Below are 22,052 nucleotides of genomic sequence, written 5' to 3' on the forward strand. Positions count from 1 at the left end.
AAGAGATTTCTCCAGGGCCTCGGCCACGAGAGCCCCCTCGTCTCCTTGAGACTCCCGCATCGACGCGTTATCCATCAGGGGCTGATCATGGAGCATGGCAGCAGGCAGCCAGGCTTGAGCCTCGGACTGCTGGGTGGCCTTCTTGCTCTTCCGTTGATCACCGAGCTTCAGTTGCTTCGGAGGCCTGCGAAACCTACCCTCCTCGGGCGAAGAATGAGATTTGCTCCCATCCATTGGCTCCTTACCCTTGGAAAGTCTTTTCCTTTTCGGGTCATGAGACTCGGTAGGAAGGTCTGTTACTGTAGGAACAGAGGACGACCTGGTTTGCATGGTTGGAGTCTGGGGCTGAGGTGCTGGGGGCTGGGGCCGCGACTCCCCTGGTACATCCTTCTTGGAACCGTCTTCGAGCAAGTCAAGAAGATTGGTTTGGGGCTGTCTTTTTAAACCCATCTCAGCCTAAGTTCCAACTCTTAAGGACTGGAGATCGGCTTCGGACAAATGAGGGTCTCCTAGATCACCAGAGGGGTCCTCGGATTGATCAGCTAGGTCAAACACACTATATTCGTCCTTGGAGGAACTCAGTTCAACCACCTCCCTTGCCTTCTTAGATGGTCCTTTCTCGGCCACCGTTACTCGCTGGGATGAAGAGGGGCCTGATAGCGGAATGCCTTCAGGTATATAAGATCCCTCAGTAAAAGCAAAACCGTCCTCCACCACGGTAATCTGCGTAAGCCGAGGGTCACGAGCTCTAATTACGTACTTCGGGACTGGGAATGATTTCTGAGCTGGGTCGCATCCGAGGATTTGATGAACAGTTCTGACCTGGTTATCAGGTTCGTTCAAGAAGAGGTCCGACCTAAGAACGGTTTCCAAATCCGCTTTGTTAACCAGATGGAAATGACGTGCAAAGACGTGCGAATCTACGAAGAGAAAAGCGAAATTCCTATGGTTAATAAACCAAATCGAATATACAGGTATAAAACTTGAAAATACTGAAACCTAGATTGTCTTGTACTTCGGATGCCCTACCTGGCTCCCCCTTTACTGTTGGGCAATGAAAGCCGTCGTGCCACTCTCCCGACACTATGAGGAAATCTTGGGTTAACCCCTTGTTGGAGTCAGAAAGACACTGGATGAGACGAACCCTATCGTCCCTTGTCTTCATATAGTACGTCTTACCCCTCAGGTGATGAAGGTTGTAACACCAGTTCACATCATGGTGAGTCAGTCTCAGCCCCATTTTCTCATTCAGGGTATCTACACACCCTAATATCCTAAATACATTCACGGCACACTGAGTAGGAGCTAGGCGAAAATGCCTAAGGTAATTGAGGGTCACTGGCCTCATAGGGATTCTCATCCCTCCCTCTACGAAAGCAACTATCGGTATCACGACTTCACCCTCTCTCCTCTTAAGGTACCACTCCCCTTCTTCACAGTACTTCAAACTCACATTATTGGGTATTCCATAGTCGACAATGAATTTGTTCATCATCTCGTCAGACTCGACCAACTTCTTAAACTTACCCATTCCCCAAAGACAACTAAAAGTTCTAAAAGAAGAAAAGGAGGAATAAAATCAAGAAAATTTGGGGTCGCTAGAAAAAGAAGACTTACAGAAGTATGACGATACTCTTCAGATAGTGTACAAGTCGAACCAGGTTCAAACCATATGCATCAATAATTGTAAGCGCGAAAATGATGAAACCAGGCGGTTCAAACAGGTATTTATACTCCCTCTTAGGTTCCCCAAATGTAACCGCTTGCTCATAAAAGCAAAAGATCATGCCGTTAAAAATGGGAAACGTAGTGCCGCCAAAATTTAATGTGGGCACCCATTAAGTCTTGAAACGCTAAAAACGCGTATCGGGCAGTCAAAAAGCTGCCAGCATCAACACAAACTGAAGCGGGGCAACTCGTCTGGAGGACCCGCAGGTATCAAAACCCTCCTCCCCGTCCGAGGGAACGTGCAGCAGGGTTTTGAGGGGCTATTGTGGGGCCTGTGGGCCTGATAGCCTCGGCCCATCGTGTAGCAGGCCCAAGGCCCATGCCGAGGAGCACAGACTATTCAGGGCTAAATTGGGGAAAGCCTCTTTTCCCCAATCCACGCCGAGGGCCTCCTTATCCTCGGCCTGATAAAGATGATTTTTGGGAAAGACTAACCCCAAAGTAAGCTGTCACCCTCGCATTTAATGCACTCAACTAACCCCCCCTGGCCACATTAATGGGGAGGTAACCCCTTGGCAGGATAACGTTGATCAGAGTGAACCACTTGAGTACTGATAAGGCCTCTGATGGGACGGACGCCCAGAAGAAAGGCAAATAGATGATCAACAGATGGAAGAAGAAGATAGGAAGATGAAAACTATATAAGAAAAGTAAGTAAAGTAAAAGGGGGGGGAAAAAAGGGAGAACAACAAGGTCTCCTCGGCCTGTGGCCGAGGAGCATCCCCCCATTTGTAAAGAAACTCTTAGTATTTTTTATAAGGAAAGTTCATGCATGGTGATCGACGGCCAGCGCCTAAACCTTTAACCCACTCTCTATAAATTTATTGTTTGGGCTGAATTGGGCTGAAAACCCATTCATATTCAGGGTCAATCCAAATTGAATCCCCACAATAATCATGAACCAGAACAAATGGTACATACATGATACAACCAAAAAAAAAAGATTATATATTATTACTTCCAAGTATATGTACAATATTACTAAGATATGTCACCAAAAACAGGAATGTCATTCTGTCAATTATCTCTCAATTTCCCTGACTCTTCCCTTCTTTCTTTTCTATCTTTGAAAAACCCAAATAACAAGGGTATTTCCATTTCCTTTCATTTCATTTCATTTAATCAAAGAAAAAGTAAAAAAAAAGTAAGCTAAAGGACAATATTAAAAGGTATAGTTGTTGGTTGGGGTGACTGGTAAGTGGTTAGGGTCTTCTCTATCTTATCAACATCTTCTTGTGTGTTTCCACCTTTAGGCAAAAACAGAACCACAGGACAATGCCATCAAACACACAGCAGCTTGTTCCTCTTCCTTCAACTTCCTCCTTCTCTGGCACCTCTGTTTTTTCATCACTGATGGTAACCTTTGCAGCAAGAAATCATTTCCCAAAGCCATTAATTTTGTCTTCAAAGACTCTCTCAGATTTTTGCCACCATTGCCAACAGCTTTAGCAGTGGTTGTGGTTGTGGTTGTGACATTGGAATTGGATTTGGTGGTCGTGGTAGTAGCACGAGCATTTGATCTATATTTTTTCCTATATGATACATGACTCAAACCCATCATAGAATTCCTCCTCTTTCTGTCCCTGATCCCACAGGCATTACACAGTGACTGAAAAACCAACAAACAAAAAGACCCATTAATCAAAATCACCAACACACATCACAAAATGACAAACAAAGAAGACTGATCTCAGATTTTTTTTTTTTTAATTAAAAAATAAGACTAATCAAATTGGCAAAGTAGTAAATAAATACCCAAAATTCAAACCAATGCAACAGAATTGAAAAACATTCCCCCAAAGAAAACCCAAATTGAGGAGACTAAAAAATTCAGATAAGAAATCAGTATCTAAAAGGCATTCAGATAATTATAAATCAGTCGCTAGGAACAGAGAAACCCAAATATCAAGGTCACAAACCAACACAAATTGAAGATGAAGTCCCAAATGATGACTGAGGAAAATGGAAAGGAAAAAATTAGAAACACTTAGTGCTCGTTTGGCTGGCACGTTTCTGAATCACGTTTGACGTTTGCGTTTTTTCAGCTTTTTTTTTTTTTTTTTGTTATGCGTTTCCAGCTAAATTTTACTGTAGCAGCTACTGTTCTGACTTTTCAGCACAAATTTTATTATTTATAGACCCACAAATTTTACTTTTCAGCAACTTTTTCATTAAAAATAGATTCTACAGTACTATTTACACATTTAAAACTTATTTACCACAGCATTTTTTAGTTTTTAATTTTCACCTGTATCCAATCTGTACCTTAAAATCAAAAGCATAAACCCAGAATAAGCAGAGTAAATTACATGAGAATAGTGATTTACTTTGAAATTTTTTTTTTTTTTTTTTTTGAAACTCTTTGAAAATATTAAAATAACATGTATAATTTTTTTTTTTTTAAGTGAGAAACAGTAGCGGGACCCATTGATCTAAATCAAAAAACCAAGTCAAACATATTTCAAGGAAAAAAAAAAGTGTACAATAACCAGCGTGATAGGAATTGAAGTGACCAAAAATACTAAAGACCCATATGAGTCAAAATCAAAAACCCAAAATGGAGAAATGAGTGACACGCAAAAATAGTGACTGAAAAGATCAAAAACTAGAAAAACCCCACAACTCAAAATCAAAAACTCAATCAGGCAAAAAGGTTATGAAGGTGGGGAAAATCACCTTGGGCCCAGCTGGCCCACCTCTCCACAAGGGTGTCTTTGTGGTCTTGCAAACAGTGCAGCACTTCATGTCCTCAATCACATCCATAGACAATGATTCCTGAATAATAATAACACCAACATTAGCAGCTGTTATCATATTTAATATCAAACAAACCCATGTAGAAAGCAAAAACAAAAACAAACAAAAAAAACAGTTCTCTTCTTTTTCTTTCTTCTTTTTTCAAATGCAGAAAAAGCAAAGAAACAAGCTTTCTAATCACTCTAAAATGAAAAACTCACCTTTTCACTAAGATCCATCATGCACACCAAAGAGAGAGAGAGTAGTGGGTCTTGAAGGTTACAGTGATACAAGCTCTATAACAAGTGTGAGAAAACCCAAATCATTTCTTGAAAAAACAGAGAGAAACAGAGGAATTCATAAAACCAAAAAAAGGAAGCCCAAAACCCAAAAAGGAATTATACCCAAAAACCAGATGAGAGAGAGAGAGAGATACTAAATAGGACCTACATGCAAATGACTGATATGAGAGAGACAAAATGGGCTTTAGAGAGAGAGAGGGTTCAGTAGATAGGCTCAAAAACCCTAGGGTTTATTTTTTGTGGGGTTGAGTAAATGACTAAAATGGGCTTGGTTTGGCAAACAATTTTGGTGGCAGCACAGGGCACACCGCCAAATTTTCTGTGACGTGTGTGTGGGCCTGTGGGGACCCCGTGTCAGCATGCACGAGTGTATGGTGGATAATAATATATTGTGTCACTATCAGTATCAGCAATGACTGCACTGCAGAACCGTACACATAATGTAATATGGGGCTAATGCTTATTGTATTGTATTTATGAAATTTGATTCCAATAAGAATAAAATTTAATGTTTATTGTTTTGATTTTTTAAGCTATGGATGGATATCATGGATATATGGTTGTGTTGGAAAACCCCAAACGGTGAAATGTTTTATATAACAATATGGTTTCTTTTTACCAAAAAAAAAAAACAATATGGTTTCTTGCTGCTACTGATAAGTTTGGAGGTTTTTTTTTTTTCTTTTAAGAGAGTAACAAACATTTTTAGGAGTGGAACTGAGAAAGAAAAATAGTATTAAAAACACATTTCACAACCCTTTTGGCCCCAAAAGAATTTATAAGGAAGGAAATGTTAATAGCTCCACACTTCAATATGAGGACACTTAATAAGAACCGTTTGTACATTGCCTTGCCTAAAGAATAAGTTCGACTTGCTTAAATACTGTCTTACTCTTTATCCCAGCTAGACAAGTCTTGGTGAGACTACTGAACAATAGGATTAGTTATATAACATATTTGATAAATTTACAACACTCTAAATGGTTTAATAGAAAAGGGTTTTCCATGGATAAATACACTGTGATTCTTCTTTAGTCTCAAAATTTCACAGAACCTACAATGGTTGCATAATTAGCTTATACGAAAAGAAAAATAAGGGTTGCAATGCAATGATAGGATGTGCAAGAACTAAAAGAAACCGTGTGACCAGCTATATCCCAAGAACCTTTTTTTGGGTGAGGTAGTGGATAAAGTAGGGACAAAAAAAGGGAATGATGCAGAAAAAAAAAAGGACAAAATGTGGGCAGATTATCAGGGTTACACAAAGCAAAGCTCTAGACTCTAGTACACCAATACACAGCATCTTCCTTTGTCTTTATGATCAGACAAAAAGCCCCCAAACCTTTATGGACCACCAAAGCTCACTTCAGCCATACTCTTTTTTAGTACTGTATTTGTTTTTGGTGGATAACATACACTATATAGTTAATAGAGCACCGCATTGATCATATTGTCTATAGCAAAAGGCCCTAAGAAGGAGATTGGGTTATGGTCTTTTTTTTCTTTTTTCTTTTTTCTTTTTTTTTTGGATGGAAATTGTCTTATGGTCTTGACTCTTGAGCTCTCTCCCCTATGCATATAATGCAAATACCCAAGGTGGATTCCATGCCTATTTATCTGATTCAATAATAAATGGGTAACCACCATTCTTAGCCAATTGTCTTCTAATAATGTCAATTGTAATAGCAGGGTTTTTTGCTTTGTTTTTGTTTTTTGTTTTTCAAATACCAGTTGTGCTAGTTTGGGGGGGGGGGGATAATTTATGAGCATATACTGATATACCCTCATTTTACTATCTCAAATTTAAATTTGTATAATTAAATTCAAACACATAAGTAGTAACAGCACCTCAATTTTTTCAATAATTCAAATATGCTAGCATTGATCAAACTTTTAAAGCAACACCTAAAGTATTTGTGCATAAATTTTGAGCTTCTTATATAATTTCGACAACAAAATGTAGTGTAATATTTCTTATTTGACAATAAAAAAAGGGATGTATGTTGATGTAAAGATATAGTGTGTCATTCTTATACAAAATGATAGGTTCTTTCTTTTATATAAGAATATGTTAATAAGTACTCAATTGAACTCGTTAAGGAGGAAATAAGAGAGACCTCCTATATTAGAAGTAACAAAAGCAAATAAAATAAAAAGTAATTAAATATAATCTGACTCACTATAAAATGTTAATAGATTGTAATAAATAAATAAAAATTAATCCTAGCAAATGCACTTCAAATAGGATCTTTTTTTTTTATATTTGAACTTTTCTTGCATTCTTTGCTATCATTAGTAAAATAACATGATTTGGATAGATTCGAACCTACAATTTGACTCATGCTAAAGGAAATATAAATCATTTGTGCCACTTTTTGTGTTCCATTTTTTTTAAAACAAATCACAACTTATTATGTATGTTTTGGTAGAAGTTTGGCTTCAAGCCGGTTTTCCATTCCATTACGTAGCAATTTATAAGATTATTTATGTGTATTATTTAAACAAATTATATGACTCGTTAAGAAAATTATGTGGTACATGGCCTCTTTATTTGCCACATCATATGTTGGAATAAGCTAGCTTCAAACCAATTTGGAGCCAAATTTATTTTTGTATTCTTTTTACTTTTCTTATAAAATAACTAATGTTTAAAGTGAAAATTAAAAAAAAAAAATTAGGCACATAACAAATTGTAATTGGTATAATATAAAGTAAAAATAAAAAAATGGTAAACAAAATTTGTATTGTGCTAAGTGGGTCGATGGTCTATTCAAATAATTACACTTATGCCTAAATTGTGAAATTATATTTCCTATACAAAAACAGTAAGGGACAAAACGTGAGTAGCTGATAGAGTAGAGGTAACAGAATGAAAAAGAAAGAAAGCACCAAAAACAGCTTTCTTTTTGCATTGGTTGACAAGAGTTATAGGACCTCAACCGTTCGAAAAGAGGACAACAATAAACCAAAACTCTTTTGGCTTCCCAATATTTTAACTGTAATGCTTGGGAACAATTTTTTTCTGTTGAAAAATAGTGGACTATGAGTGATTTTTTTTTTTTTTTTTTTTTTTAGGATTCAAACTTTGCAAGTCTTTGAAGCCTGAATGGCTATCAAAGTCTGTATTTTTTGAACTCACTTGAACCTTGCACCATGTTTTTTTTAGTGAGCTTTGTAATCACAGTTTTAAAAGAAAAAAACTAATGAAACATACCTCATCAATCGGAGGATCCCTAACATGTTCTTCGCATTTTATTCCATTTATTATGCATTTCCTTTACTGTTAAATGTTATTCAATACAAATACTTTTTTTTTAGTTGTTTGTAATTGTAGGAAGCTTGTTCTGTGCACAAATCTATTCTTAAATCAGCTCTTTAGCTGCGGAGAATTGATCCCAGTCCACCAAGAACCTCTCACACGGCCCAGGATCCTTGGGCCATAGTGCTAAAAAAAAAGGCACTCTCACACACTTTTACCAATTGCATTATTTTTTTGGGTCTATAATTTTCAGTATTTAAATACTAAAAACTATTGTTCAAACGTCCTAACCAAATAGGCCTTAAAAAATTTGTGTGGTTGAGAGGAGTGGGGTAGGTGGTAATCTGCGGGCTTCTAAAAATCTGACTTCTATTTTATTTTTATTTTTTTCAAGTGGGCTGGGGCTTTACATTATATCTTTTGCGACTTCTTTCGGCCTAAGTAGTCATCCTATGTGCTAATATCTTTGGAAAATGGACAAAGATGTAGTTTCAGCTAACCTTTTCTTAATTATACCTCTATTCATGCCCCTTATCTTTGCTAGTGCAGAACTTCTCGATATCTTTTGTCCCAATGATTCCGGAAGTTACACTCTCTACAGCCCATTTGAAAACAACCTCAAGCAACTTCTTGAGTCATTGCCTTCCAATACTTCAGTAACAGGTTTCTACCACACCTGTATTGGGGATAATCCATATACTGTCTATGGCCAAGCACTTTGTAGGGGATGTCAATTCCACAGTTTGTCAGACTTGCATATGGAATGCAAGCCAGGAAATCTTAACACAGTGTAAAAGTGAAGATGCAATGATATGGTTTGAACTGTGTCAAGTTCGCTACTCCTATCAGATGTTCTTCTCCTTGATGGATTATACTGTAAAGTATCTGAATAATCTGGGGCAGAATTCATCAGATCCTGTTCTGGCTGTTCATTATAATGAAGTCCTAGCGTATTTATTCAATAACATCTCAACTGAGGCTTCCAATGATCCTTCTAAACGAATGTTTATTACTGGGGAAATTAAACTTTCAACGGAAACAATTTATGGTCTTGTTCAATGTACCAGGGACATATCTGAAGATGACTGTAATAGTTGTTTGCTGTCTGCCTTAAGAGATTTTGAGACATGATGCTTTTCTCTTCGAGGTGGAACTTTGCTTAGTAGACATTGTAACTTGAGGTTTGAGGCGTACCAATTCTACAGCGCCTCAAGTTTGATATTGACCTATCCAAGTTCCGAAGGTAAAGAAATACAATCTTGATTATTGCAATGCATTAATGCTGCCACCCACTTTAGAAAAGAGAAACTTTAATATCCTCTTGTCAATTTAAAATTAACTAAGTTGGTAATAATTGTAATGTTGAAAAATTATTGTCATAGGTTATNTGAAAGAGGTTTTGGGACACTAAGGTGTAAATCAAATAGTAATTTTAGGTTTGCTTTTGTTTGATAAAAGAAATGCTGACTTTTATCATCATTAGGGGAAATTCTTGACTAAACCCTCATTCGCTCCCCCATTTCAGTTGTTTCAGACCATTGGGATGCTTACCTAAGTGAGGGCTAGCAACTAGAATTGGCCAATGGGAGCCAACTATGTTTGAAGGCAAAAATAGGTTTGGGCAAAAACTTTGGGCCACAATCAGCCAGAGTATGAAAGCTCTTTTGGGAGCCTGAGGTGCTACCAGTGTCCCTTGCCCACTTGGTAGCACGCATGTGCTGGGCTTATGCAAAAGGTTCAAAAGGAACCGACCTATACCCTCCAAACCACACTTTCTCAATTTCCCCAATAAATCTCATGGGCTTGAGCCATGCTTAAAAGAATATAATATAATATAATACATGAATTAAGCCCACAAGGAAGTCGGGCTTGGTTGAATTGGGCTTGTATAAAATGTGTTGCAAAAATGGGTATCAACAATGATCATCTTGACAATATCTTGGTCTTTTTAAACACTAAAAAAAAAACAATTTGATCTAAAATATGGAGGAAAAATAGTAAGCCTAGCAACAAAAGTATAAATTTTTTCATCTTAAATCTTTTTTTTTTTAAATCTTAACAAATTTGAAATAAACTAATACATAAAAGTTTATTGTATTTAAATCTTGCTTGGAGTTCACTTGATAACAATAATTAATATATTTATTGTATTTAAAAACAATAGATGATTTCTAAGATTTAATCTTAGTAACAATAATTAGTATCTTCATTGTATTAATAAACAATATGCAATGAACTCATAGTTTATTTTATATGAGAAGCACTATGTTCACAAGACTTTCACAACAAATTTTAAATGATAGATTGTTACTGGCTATTATTAATAGGCAAAAAAAGTAATTTTAATAGTGAGTTTAAATTAGAACTAATAACGATTTATCATCTAGATTTGTTGGAAAAGTGTTGTGAAAATGTTGTGTAGACCACATGATTCATTTTTTAACCCAAAATATTGTGTAGACCCCCCCCCCCCTCCCCCAAAAAAAAAAAATCATGGCATCATCACTATACAGAGCAATTACTAGGGTTTAATGTTTAAGGGGATGATAAAGTGTATAGAATTCACAAGGCCATTTATGAGCGTAAGTAATTTCCTAAAGCTTGGTTTAGTAGTAAAGTAATAATTTTTGGATTTAGAGCATTCACATTAGCTTTTGTAAAATTTTTTGTCTATTTTAGTATAAGAACCTACTTTCTCTATTTTTACATATTCATTAAAATATCAATTTTTTTCCTTAATTTTTTTTAATTGTTCCTTTTTCTTCACACACAACAACCACTATCCACTCAATTCTTTCATTCTCCGTAAAGAAAGAATAAAAAACTAAATACAAAATGAATAATTACAGTGTAAATTTAAATGATTACTGTAATAACTTTGTAAATTTACACAGTTATTATAGTAATTTTGCAAATTTACACGTTTTTAACTTGACTAATGTGAATGATTTTGGAGTTTGAATGTGTAAAATTGATACATTTTTCTGTTTCACATTATTTGATGCAAATGCTCTAATGTTATCAAACTTATCACATTACCATTTCCTATAACTTTGAAAGAGGGAGATCTTGTCAAGTGTGCATATTGATGACGGAATTGCTACCATTAATAAGCAATAGTGGAACTAAATAGCTATATTGCTATTTTTAGCACCACTAAGAGCATTTCCAATGGTATAGCTAAAGGCAAAATATTCTCTATAATAGAGAATGAAACCAAAAAATGGTCTCCAATAGATTCTCTAAACTCTAAATTTTTTTTGACTCATGAACAGTAGCTCATCAAATCTAATGGGCTACTGTTCATTCTTCAAATGTTTTTTTCTATTATAATAATAAGGTGTTGATTAAAAAAATATTGGAAGACGTGTATTTGTTAGAAAAGAATAAATAATGAATGAAGAAATAATATTTATATGAGATAGAGAATTTGTTGGAAAGTGTATTTGAAAAAGTAGGTAGATAAAAGGTAAAAATCTCTGTTCATTCTCTAAACAGGACAAAAATTTGATGAATTTGCTGGAAATGCTCTAATACTTATAATACATGCTACAGCAATGGTACTATAGCTAATATATATATATATATATATATATATATATATATATATATATTATTAAACTCTCTCTCTCTCTCTTCTCTCATTAAAAAAATATTTTATCTTTTCTTTCTTTTTCTCTCTCTCCAGCTTCTCTTCTTTCTTCCTTTTTTCTTCTCATTTTTTTTTTCTCTTTCCCTCATCGCCAAGACCCATCTCGCCCAGTCCTCCACGCCGCTGACCCACCTCCCCACACCGCCGACCCACCTCCTTGAGAGACAAAGTGATCAATAAGCAATGAAAAAAAAAAAAAAAAAAGACAGGCTTTTTTTGGAAGGGATAGACAAACAAAAAAAAAACTTGTTCTTCTTCTGAGGTTTTGATTTTTGTTGAAGATGGTTACTAGTTAGAGCTCACGAGAGAAAGCAAAGTGGGTTTGGTTAGAGGTTGAGAGAGAGAGAGAGAGAGGGTTGAAATGCAAATCACGAGAAATATCGGAGAGTCAAAGCTATTACTAGTACTATAGCTCCAAAGCTTCAGCTACTATTTCTTTCCTCTCACTTTCTTTCTTTCTCTCTAACTCAAAATGGTGGAAAGGGAAAAAATTTCACTCATAAAAAATATTGCAAAATGAAGGAAATCATTATTTAAATGTTGCAAAATGAAAGAAATCATTATTAAAAGTAAACTTTATTACTATAAAAAAAAAATATCAAAATCACTTCAATTAGGCCAAGTTAGCTTGAATTTGATTTTTTTTTTTTTTTTTTTTTTTGTGATGATTTGTGTGGTGGTTTTTAGCAAATTTGGATTTTTGGCAGTGGTTGTGAATAGTTGTTCTTGACTTGCTAGCTGTTATTAGGTGGTTGTTCTTGGTTGGCTGTAGTTGTAGATTATGTCATTGATCAGTTTGTGGTGTTTTTTTGGTAATGGAATGTATTATTTTATTGTAGTAGATATATTATTTTATTGTGATATTTATATTATTTTATTAATTTTAAAGTTAAAATAGATCTATTACTACTAAATGTTTTGTAAAATAAATATGTAAAATAAATAAAATAACTTTTTATGATTAGTTTTAGTGCTGTGGATGCACAAGGGAATTTCAGAGTTTGAATGCACTTTTTCAAAGTTCGTTTTAATCCAAGGATCTGGAAAAGTTACACTATTTTTTTGGAATTGATTTGTTGTATAGAAAAATGTGTTATTATTGAGAAGAAACAGGCTAGTTAGATGCTAAACCCACAAAGACGCCTCTGGATCTTGATGTGACTATTTGAGGGTTAGGTCATCAAATTCTGACAAATATCATTATTTGATTGGAAAATGTACTCTCTCTCTCTCTCTCTCTCTCTATTGGTAGTGTAGTGAGTCAATATATGACAACTCTCCATCATCCACGTTTGAAGGCTTATCTTTGGGGGTCAATGTTCACATAATAGAGAAGAATTTAAACGTTCAAATTGATCCAAATCAATTGCAGATAGAAGATCCACCATTTAATATTTGCACCTTTATAGGAAAAAATTTGATCACTTGATAAAGTGAAAGCATAGTTAACTTTCAACATAAAGTGCAGAGACTAACTAGCTAAGTACAAGCGGATCAATCAACTTTTTGAGGAATTAAAATTAGATGTGCAAGTTCCTATAACTATATATTGCAACAACTAAGCAACAATTCATTTTGCTTCTAATCATGTGTTTCATGGGTGAATTAAACATACATAGGTAGGTTATCATCTTGTGTGAGAAAGAGTAGGTCGTATAATTGCAACTCGAAATGCTGCAACAAGAACTCAAGTTATCAATAAGTTTACTAAACCTAGGTGCAAGACCAGCATGGATTTGCTATATGTCTGTGTGTTTTTTTTTTTTTTAATAAACTGCATATCCATTAAACTGAAAAGGAACAAATAGAGGAATCTCCCATACAAACAGCCTTAAGGGAGGGTGGGAGATTTCCATTATTGAAACAAAAATCTAAATTGGAGTTCAAGGCAAATTTAGCAGTTTCATGGGCTACTGAATTACCAAGTCTCCAAACCCAACTGAACTTTACAGCAGTAAAATGAGAAGAAAGACAACAAATATTACTGATAGTAGTGGTCGAATGCCAATTAGGGATAAGCTCAGAATTTGACAACGCATCTATACAGATTTTAGCGTCCTCTTCGAATATGACAGCGCTCCATTGCTCTTGGATTGCTAGTTTCACTGCCCATAGGAGGGCATCGGCTTCTGCTTGAGCTAGTCTGCATAAATGATGCCTTATTCCCCTCAAGAACAAGACTTCACCACGATGGTCCCTTGCCACAACCGCTAATGCTAACCAGAAGCTGTTTAATGCGACATCCACATTAACTTTGATCCAATCTTGAGGAGGTGGGCTCCATCTTACAATAACTTGCTCTAGTGGGGGTTGGATGGCCGGGGATAACACCTTTAAAATCCCAAGGAATTTTGTTTGGACATTATGCTTGGCCTTGAGGACATCGGCTTTGCCATCTTGGAACTGTATGAGGTTTCTAGTCTGCCATATCTCGTCAACAATGAGGGCCATATTAAGGGAAATACACCATTGCTCATAAACTGGAACCGGATAATTTGGAGGTGTCATAATGATTTTGATATTGTCTTCATTTGAATTAATAGAAGCGGCATTTATTCTGAGACCCCAGCAAGCTGATGCCCAAAGAGCTCTAGTAAAATTGCATTCAAAGAACATGTGGGTGCTGGTTTCTTCCCCTGAGTTGCAAAGAGAGCAGGTCGGATCAATATGTGGAATTCTTCTTTGCAGGTTTGCTTTAATAGGAATCGCATTAGCTCCAATTCTCCAAATAAGAAATTTGAGGCGCTCTAGGAACTTGGCCTTCCACAGCTTCGACCATTGTGTTTGGGATTGATCATTGCTGGTGGATGATTAAATGTAACTTTGTAGACGGATTTGACAAAAAAAACACCTTTGGAATCAGGTAGCCAAATAAGTCTATCTTGCTTTGGAGTAAAAGGTATAGGAAGGGTGAGAATTGCATATGCATCAGTATGGGTGAAAATTTCTCTTACCATTCCTACATTCCAAGATCTGGTGGTGGAGTCAATAAGCTAGAATGCTTTGATGCGGAACTGTTTGTACTCTTCCACTCTAGGTTGAGGCTTGAAATTATCAATCCATGGTACCCACGGGTCAGTCCATATATCAATAGACTTTCCATCATCTAGTAAGAAGCAAGCACCTTTCTCAATCAGTTTTTTAACAGCTTCTATCGCTCTCCAAGACGGGGAAGCTGACTTGACAGGTTCTTCAGTAATCCAATTTTTGCTTACCTTGTACTTAGCTCGCAAGACTTCCATGCATATAATCTACTTCCTAGAAACCACCATCCATGCAAGCTTAGCTAGTAATGCTGAATTAACATCTTTTGCCCTTTTAAAACCAAGGCCACCTTGCTTCTTAGGACAACATAACTTGTCCCAGGCGTTCCATGCAATAAATCTACTGTCTTTATCTTTGGGCTTCCACCAAAATCTCCTTGAGAGCAAATCCAGCTTGTCACAGTTTTTAGCTGGCACATTGAATAAGGATAGAGTGTAGTTAGGGATGGCTTGGGCTACCGAGTTAATTAGAGTGCATCTCCAAGCCCAAGAAAGACATCAGCTCCTCCATCCGAACAATTTAGCTTCCAGCTTTTCTTCAAGAAATTTGAAGTCTTTAGATGGTGATCTAGTTAAGAACAAAGGGGCGCCAAGATACTCTGCAGCTTTTTTCAGTTTTTTCATTTGGAGCTACTGCTTTATGGATCTTTTAACACTGTCTGTAGTGTGCTTGGAGAGAAATATACCGGACTTGCATTTGTTAATGCTCTGGCTAGACCATATGCAATCCTTGTTTAGGCAATTGGATAGTGTTAGGAATTCAGTTAAAGATAAGGTTGGCACGAGTGCATGTGGTGCTGATGGCCAATGCATGTGGGGCTGCATGAGAGGGTACTACAGAGGGTGCCTAAGTTGCTGATGGGAAGGGCAGGAGTTGATGATGCAGCATGAGTGCACAGCTGATCATGGGAGGGCTTCCAGTGTTGTTATGCATATCTGTTATAATTAGTAACACGTGTAAGGAGTTGTGTGAGTGTGTTAGCTTATGTAAGAGTTAGTTAGATTGTGAGTTGTCATGGTAGTTAGAAGGTAGTTACACAGTTATGATTGGAGGGGTTACAAGTATATAACTGGATAACAGATTGTAAGGGAGGCATTGAACCATTTTTGTGAATTGAATACTTCTCTTTTCTCTGTCTTCTTCCCTATCTTTAATCTCTAATTTCTGTCTATGATTTGGAGGCCCAGTTGACCTCGAATTCAACTACCTAAATACTCTGTTCTTAACAGATAGGATCCTAGCATCGTTCCTGGTTGCCTTAGAGAATAGCACGATGTCATCAGCATACATCATGTGCGTTAAGGCTGGACCTCTTACACTTGCTTTGGCACTGCTAATATTACCAGCTACAAGCTCCCTGTCAAGCATTCTAGACAGTACTTCCTGACCCAAAATAAAGAGATACTGAGAGAGTGGGTCACATTGTCTCAGACCTCTGCTAGGTTTAAATTGATCAGGCCTACCTCCATTTGACAAGCACCTCAAAGGAAACATAAGAAATACAGGCCACAACCCAGTTAACAAAAGTATCATTAAAACCTAGGTTCAAGAGCATCGTTTGGATAAACCTCCAATTGATTCGCTTTTTGAAGATCAATCTTAATAGCCATGAAACCCGATTTAACTTTTCTGACCTTGAAGCTATGTAAAAGCTCATGAACCATAACTTGGTTTTCTGCAATCCATCTCCCCGGGATGAATGTAGATTTGCAAGAGGAAATGATCTTATGTAAAAGGGGTCTGAGTTTTGCTACTAGTAACTTGGATATGATCTTATAAACCACATTACAGAAGACTTATGAATTGAAAATTTTTAACCGCATAAGGGTTTGGGGTTTTTGGGATTAGGATGATGAGGGAGCTATTAGCCTCATTAGACATTCTACCATTTTCGAAGAAGGAGGTAACAGCTCGGATAACTGTGTCACCAAACAATAGGCCAGAATTCTTTGTAGAAGAGCACTAGGAATCCATCTCGTCAAAGAGCTTTTATGTCATGCATCTGAAAACAAGGTCTCCTTTATTTCCTCCGAAGATGGTATACTTCTAAGGATTGTGTTAGCCTCCTCGGATATGCAATTGGGCATAAGGCTTTCCAGCTGCTCAAGGAATGCTACATCCTCTTCCATAAACATTTTCTTAAGGAGGAGTATAATAACTTCCTGATCTGATTTGAGCTTGTTACCCACTGACCCTATTACGACTTAATCGCATCAATGCTATTATGCCTTCTTCTAATGATGGTAGAGAGATGGAAGAATTTCGTATTTTTGTCCCCTTTCTTCAACCACAACTCTCTAGATTTTTGCTTCCATAGGATTTCACTTCTCATTAACCATTCTGATAATTCTAATTGCAGTGCTTCCTCGATTTTGCCATTTTCCTCTGAAAGAGTCTTTCTTTGGACCTCATTAATGTTCCCCATCAGGTGGTTGATCATATCCTAACAATTCCCAAACACTTCCTTGTTCCATTTACGAAGTGCTTCCCTTGTTGCATCTTGCTTTTTAAACAGTTTAGTAAAGGCGGTGCCACTTGAAACACTCTCCCATGCCTTTTCCACAACAGAGTTGCACCCATTATCTCTAATCCAGGCCGCTTCAAATCGGAAAGGTCAATGGGCGAAGTTGTTTTCGGGGTTTGTGTTAAGGAGAATTAGTGCATGATTTGAATTAATTGCACCCAGATGAGATACAGCAGCTTTAGGGAAGGCTAGTCTCCAAGATATACTAGCAATGCCTCTGTCCAATCTTCTTTTAATAGCAGAGCTTCCCCAACTTCCTCTAGCCCATGTAAATGAATTGCCCAAATAGCCCAGATCAATAGCTCCAAACTCAAAGATAAGCTCTTTCAAGTAATTGTTGGCTAAAGAACCAGCTTCACCTTTATTTCTTCCAAGAAATTCATTGTCATTTGTGGTGAAATTAAAATCACCTATGCAAACCTAAGGGAGTTGGCACCACTCAAGAAGCGTCATGAGATTCCCCCAAGCCTTTTGCTTTTTGGATAGGTAAGGAGGGCTATAAAAGCCTACAAGGAGCTAGCTACAAATGACATCAAAGACCTTGATCACAATAAGGCTTTTATTGTGCTCCACCTGTTGACACATGAGATCGGACTTCCACATGATACAAATACCACCTGCAAAGCTCTTAGCTTCTACCACACACATATCAACAAACTTTATTGAATTCATGACATTAACCATCCTAGAGGTCGACGCCTGAGTTTCACAAAGAAAGATAACATCTGGGCTAGTCCCATTTATTTGAGCCTTAAGGGCTCTGACTGTCGCAGCGTTGCAAATGCCGTGACAATTCCAACCAAGGACCTTCATAGGGATGTTAGGGGTTTGATAAGGCCCACCTCCTCGACCACAGTAGAAGAATTAGAGCATGAAACGCCATAGTTGGGAACAATGGGGGAAATAGTAACATCAATGTATCTGGGGTTGGATGATTCAATTGACTCACCTTGATGGCCAGTGGTCTCTTTACTTGATGCAATTTGCCTTTCCCCTAGGATGAAAAGCTCAACTCTTGATTTAGGGTTGAAGGTCACTAATTTAGGATCAAGGATGATTGCCTCCAAAGCATCGTCTGCAATTTTGATTCTTTTGGAGTGAAAGACAAGTTTATGCCGAGAATCCTTCCTTTTCAAAGATGGGTTGTTATTGGTATAATCATCTTGACTGGGTTGTGGTGGTGTGATCACAGGTTGTAAATGGGGGGTTGGGTTTCGTTGTGTATGTAGGTGATGTGGTATGGGTGAGTTTGGGGAAGGATAATTTATATGGATTAGGTCAGACGTTGTTACCAGTTGAACATTAGAGCTTAAAGGGCTGTTTAGTTTTGGGCCAAAAAAGGGTGGGTCGAAGCCAGGTGGGAAGGGAGGGGGTCGGTGTCCTCTAAATTCTCATTGAGTGAAAAATGGTTTTAGGCTTGTGACAGGAGTTGGGCTTCAGGCAATTTATAGGCTTTAGGAGAGGAGAGGCAATTGTTCTCAGCGTGGATTAGGTTGACATTGCTGATGTGTTCGGATGAGCTTGCCTACTGATGATTACTGGTCCCCACCATAATACCATTACCTTGGGAGGCTGCAGTGTAATGCACTGTCACGTTGGTTCGTACTCCTGAGGTATGTGCCTTTTCGTGAAGTGTGTTGTTTGTCTTGGTTAGCTGACGTGGCCTTGCTTGCTTATGCCACCAGGATAGGATTGATTGTGTTTGAATTTGCTCCAGAGGGGGAGATTGGTAGCAAAAGGCTGTCGGAGTAAAGGAATATTTCTGGAGGCATAGAGCTGTTCTCTGCTTTCAACAACGGCCCTAATGCAAGAAAATCATGCCCAAACGGGTTATAGATGAGGAAGGTCTTACCTTGGCATGCATGTGTCTCATGTTCGATAATATCGCAACAGTAACGGACGTCTGCCAACTTCTCATATCTCAAGCTAATCTATAGATGAGGAAGGTTGTTTCTTGGGAGGAAGATGCCAAGCATAAGGGGTTGTTAGAGGCTGATTTCAACTTGAATACAAGTAAACCGTTTCCACGCTCCGCCATCCCTGCTAGCAAGGTCCATCTCTACAACTTTACCGGCTTTTTCTCCTATTTTTCGAAGATTACTAAGGCACCTCCATAGCACAGGGAAACCATGAACCTGTACCCAGAAAGTTGAAGTTGCAAAAGGTACTTCTTGCCATGCTAAAGATGGGTTCCAATGTTTTAAAACTAGGTATCCACCTCTATTAGACCATTGCCTTCTGCGATAGGCATTGGTCATATCTGCTTCGTGGTTAATGTACAACATGAAGGTATTTTTATCCAAACAACTAACCCGGATTTGAAAGGTTGGTCTCCAAGCTCTGTTGACTACATCGATGACTGTAGTTGTACCTAAACTACCTAAATTACCTAAATTCTTATAGGTTATGATCTTACCCAATAGGATGAAGGCGGATATTTTTGGGTTTTGTTGGTTTGGAGGGAGCTCTAAATTGGCATCTATCCAAGAGCATTTTTCTGTTCTGGTACGAGTTCTGAGACCTCCATGGAATGAGGGTGTAATCAGCAAAAAAGAAAGCTAACGACATTCAAATGGATACCTTAGGGAATTTGTAAGGAAAGATAAGGCAAGGAGTATTGCAGGAATTTGTGTAAAACTCGATATCTTCAAAATCAAGTTTTATGTATATTTTTAAGTAGAACTCAACATTAACAATGTCAAGTTCCACTAAATTTTTTTTTTTTTTTTTAAATTTAAGTTGTAAAATATGTATAGAAATCAACATTGCTAATGTTAAGGTCCACCTGTAACTCAATTTTGTTAAAACAAGTTTAAAAAACAGTAACATTTTGCTAAATAGTTTTAAAACAATAACATTTTGCTCATTTTGCTAAATAGTTTGTAAATTAGGAAAAATGCTCATTTTCCCCTTTATACTATGCCTTAACTTGAGGAGAAGTGTTAAGGGTAGAATTGTAATATTGAAATTAATATGTATAGGAACCCTACAATTCCCAACGCAGAACATAGACTTTGGTTGCACAATCCAAAAGAACCATTGACTCCAAAGCATTTCCTACATAATAATAATATACTCGGCTTCCTTGATGTTCAAGTCATCTTCACTCCCATCATATCTGAATTATTGATTCTCTCATAAATTTTTCACTGGTAATTTCTTGGAAGGTGTTGGTGGAAAAAGAAAGTCATAAAGAATCTCCATTGGCATAACCCATGCCACACGTTCCTAGTTTTCCTTTCTGGCTAGGAACAAACAAGAAATTCTTCACAAGGGCCCTACATCACTATACTAAAGATTATCAATTCACATGACAAATTTAAGGAATCAAACAACAATCGACAAAGATGTGATAGGTAATGCCATTATTTTCTAAGACAAATATCTCCCACAATAATTCCGCATGTTGATCCCCAACATGTATCCAAAGCAAAATATCACAAGATCTGGCTTCGCCAAACTGAATTAAAACCAGGGGCAGCACTAACTAGGTCACCTTGAGTTCATACAGATAATGAAGAACAGTAATGTGCACAATTTTTTTAAAAGGAAAATGTGCTCTCAATTTTATTTGCATCCATAAACAGAATCCACATCCTGCCAGTCTTAACACCTAGTCGAACATGCTCACACAGAAGTCACAATAAAAGCAGCCCCACCAGCACCGAGCCAACATCATTCATAATCTTAAGAAAAAAAACCATACAGGACTGAAAGATAACATATAAATCAACAATCCATCGGTTCAATTGACCACCAAACCCAAGTGGCTCCAATGGATGATAATAAATAGCAATAACAATCACGATTATAACGAGAGCCCACAGAAATCATGAAAACATGAGATTATTACTTTGTTAGTAATAAATTAGTTTCATTTGGTATTGGTTTGAAGCCCCCACCTCTACCTCTCCCTCCCCCACTATTTACCTTAAAATAATAAAAGTTCATTGGACTTGGTATCTTGTAAAACACTTCAATGAAACAAACAAGCCAGCACATGGACATACTTCCTAATTTTGTTCTCATCCTAATGAAAAACAATTATATCCGTTTCTCCACCTCTTTTTTTCATCTAAAAAACTGTAAAAATCACTTGTTTCAGGTAAAATTGTACTTTTGCACAATAATAAAATTAAGTAAAACAAGCTGATGAAAATAACTCATGCTAGACTGGGAAAAGAAATTTAGGATTACCAAATCATAAAAAACAGAAAGATCTTTCAGGATCAATTCCCTAAAACAACACACAAAATTCAGCAATATTAACCAAGAAGCACATGCCTAAACTAGCTCAAAGTATTACACTTTTTGGTCCCATCAACCTGCCAACAAGGAATGATATTATATATATATATATATATCTGTGTGTGTGTGTGTGTGTGTTACTGAAAAAGGGGTGGGTGAGACTACATGGTTTTACATGCATTCCTTTCTGAACTAGATAGTCCCACAAACTCAAATTCAAACCAATAGCAATTTTTTCTTATTGTTTGCCAGTAAGAAAAGTCTGCACTTGCTAGTGCAGCCTTTAAAGAGGCCAAGGAAGCATAGAGATGAAAGATGTTTAGAAACCATGTCTATATTACTTGTAGAAGTTATTGAATTCAAGTTACTTGTAGAGTCTTTCTATTTAGTTTTCTTAGAATTTTCTTGAACTAAATATATCAAGGTAATCTGATCATTTCATGATTTGGTGGAATGGGTTGAGGGACGGCCCCGAGTATTCATTATGATTTTTTTTTCCGGCTATATTGAATCCAGTTTTTTTTTTTTTTTTTTTTTTACACCTTGTATATTAAGCAA

The 22,052-nt window shown here is 37.0% G+C and overlaps 2 protein-coding genes and 1 long non-coding RNA gene across 3 annotated transcripts; 1 reads left to right on the forward strand and 2 right to left on the reverse strand.

Annotated features, from left to right (window-relative positions):
* Window positions 1-2,675: 2,675 nt before the first annotated feature.
* Window positions 2,676-4,930, reverse strand: LOC112034460 (GATA transcription factor 23). The gene is made up of 3 exons (XM_024067281.2): window positions 4,686-4,930; window positions 4,405-4,503; window positions 2,676-3,337 (listed from the first exon to the last, which is right to left on the reverse strand). Exons 1-3 carry the CDS (start codon window positions 4,704-4,706, stop codon window positions 2,978-2,980), a joined length of 480 nt encoding a protein of 159 aa, XP_023923049.1. The 5' UTR covers window positions 4,707-4,930; the 3' UTR covers window positions 2,676-2,977.
* Window positions 4,931-8,730: 3,800 nt separating this feature from the next.
* On the forward strand, window positions 8,731-9,156 carry LOC112003659 (cysteine-rich repeat secretory protein 38-like). Its single transcript, XM_065761004.1, has one exon. The coding sequence runs from the start codon at window positions 8,731-8,733 to the stop codon at window positions 9,154-9,156; it is 426 nt and encodes a 141-aa protein (XP_065617076.1).
* Window positions 9,157-13,376: 4,220 nt separating this feature from the next.
* LOC111995564 (uncharacterized) lies at window positions 13,377-19,964 on the reverse strand. Its single transcript, XR_010624015.1, has 2 exons — window positions 14,632-19,964; window positions 13,377-14,528 (listed from the first exon to the last, which is right to left on the reverse strand). It is a non-coding gene; the product is annotated as an uncharacterized LOC111995564 (long non-coding RNA).
* Between the last annotated feature and the right edge of the window lie 2,088 nt (window positions 19,965-22,052).

Source organism: Quercus suber, unplaced genomic scaffold (assembly GCF_002906115.3).
Source record: "Quercus suber isolate HL8 unplaced genomic scaffold, Cork oak 2.0 scaffold_391, whole genome shotgun sequence".
Classification (NCBI taxonomy): domain Eukaryota; kingdom Viridiplantae; phylum Streptophyta; class Magnoliopsida; order Fagales; family Fagaceae; genus Quercus; species Quercus suber.

Excerpts from the sequence above, each read along its gene's own strand:
- LOC112034460 (XM_024067281.2), bottom strand. The coding sequence starts at position 4,706 with ATGATGGATCTTAGTGAAAAG. Across the intron at positions 4,504-4,685 it reads TGATGGATCTTAGTGAAAAG|GAATCATTGTCTATGGATGT; the intron begins GTGAGTTTTTCA and ends ATTATTATTCAG. Across the intron at positions 3,338-4,404 it reads GTGGGCCAGCTGGGCCCAAG|TCACTGTGTAATGCCTGTGG; the intron begins GTGATTTTCCCC and ends TTGGTTTTTCAG.
- LOC112003659 (XM_065761004.1), top strand. The coding sequence starts at position 8,731 with ATGGCCAAGCACTTTGTAGGGGATGTCAATTCCACAGTTTGTCAGACT.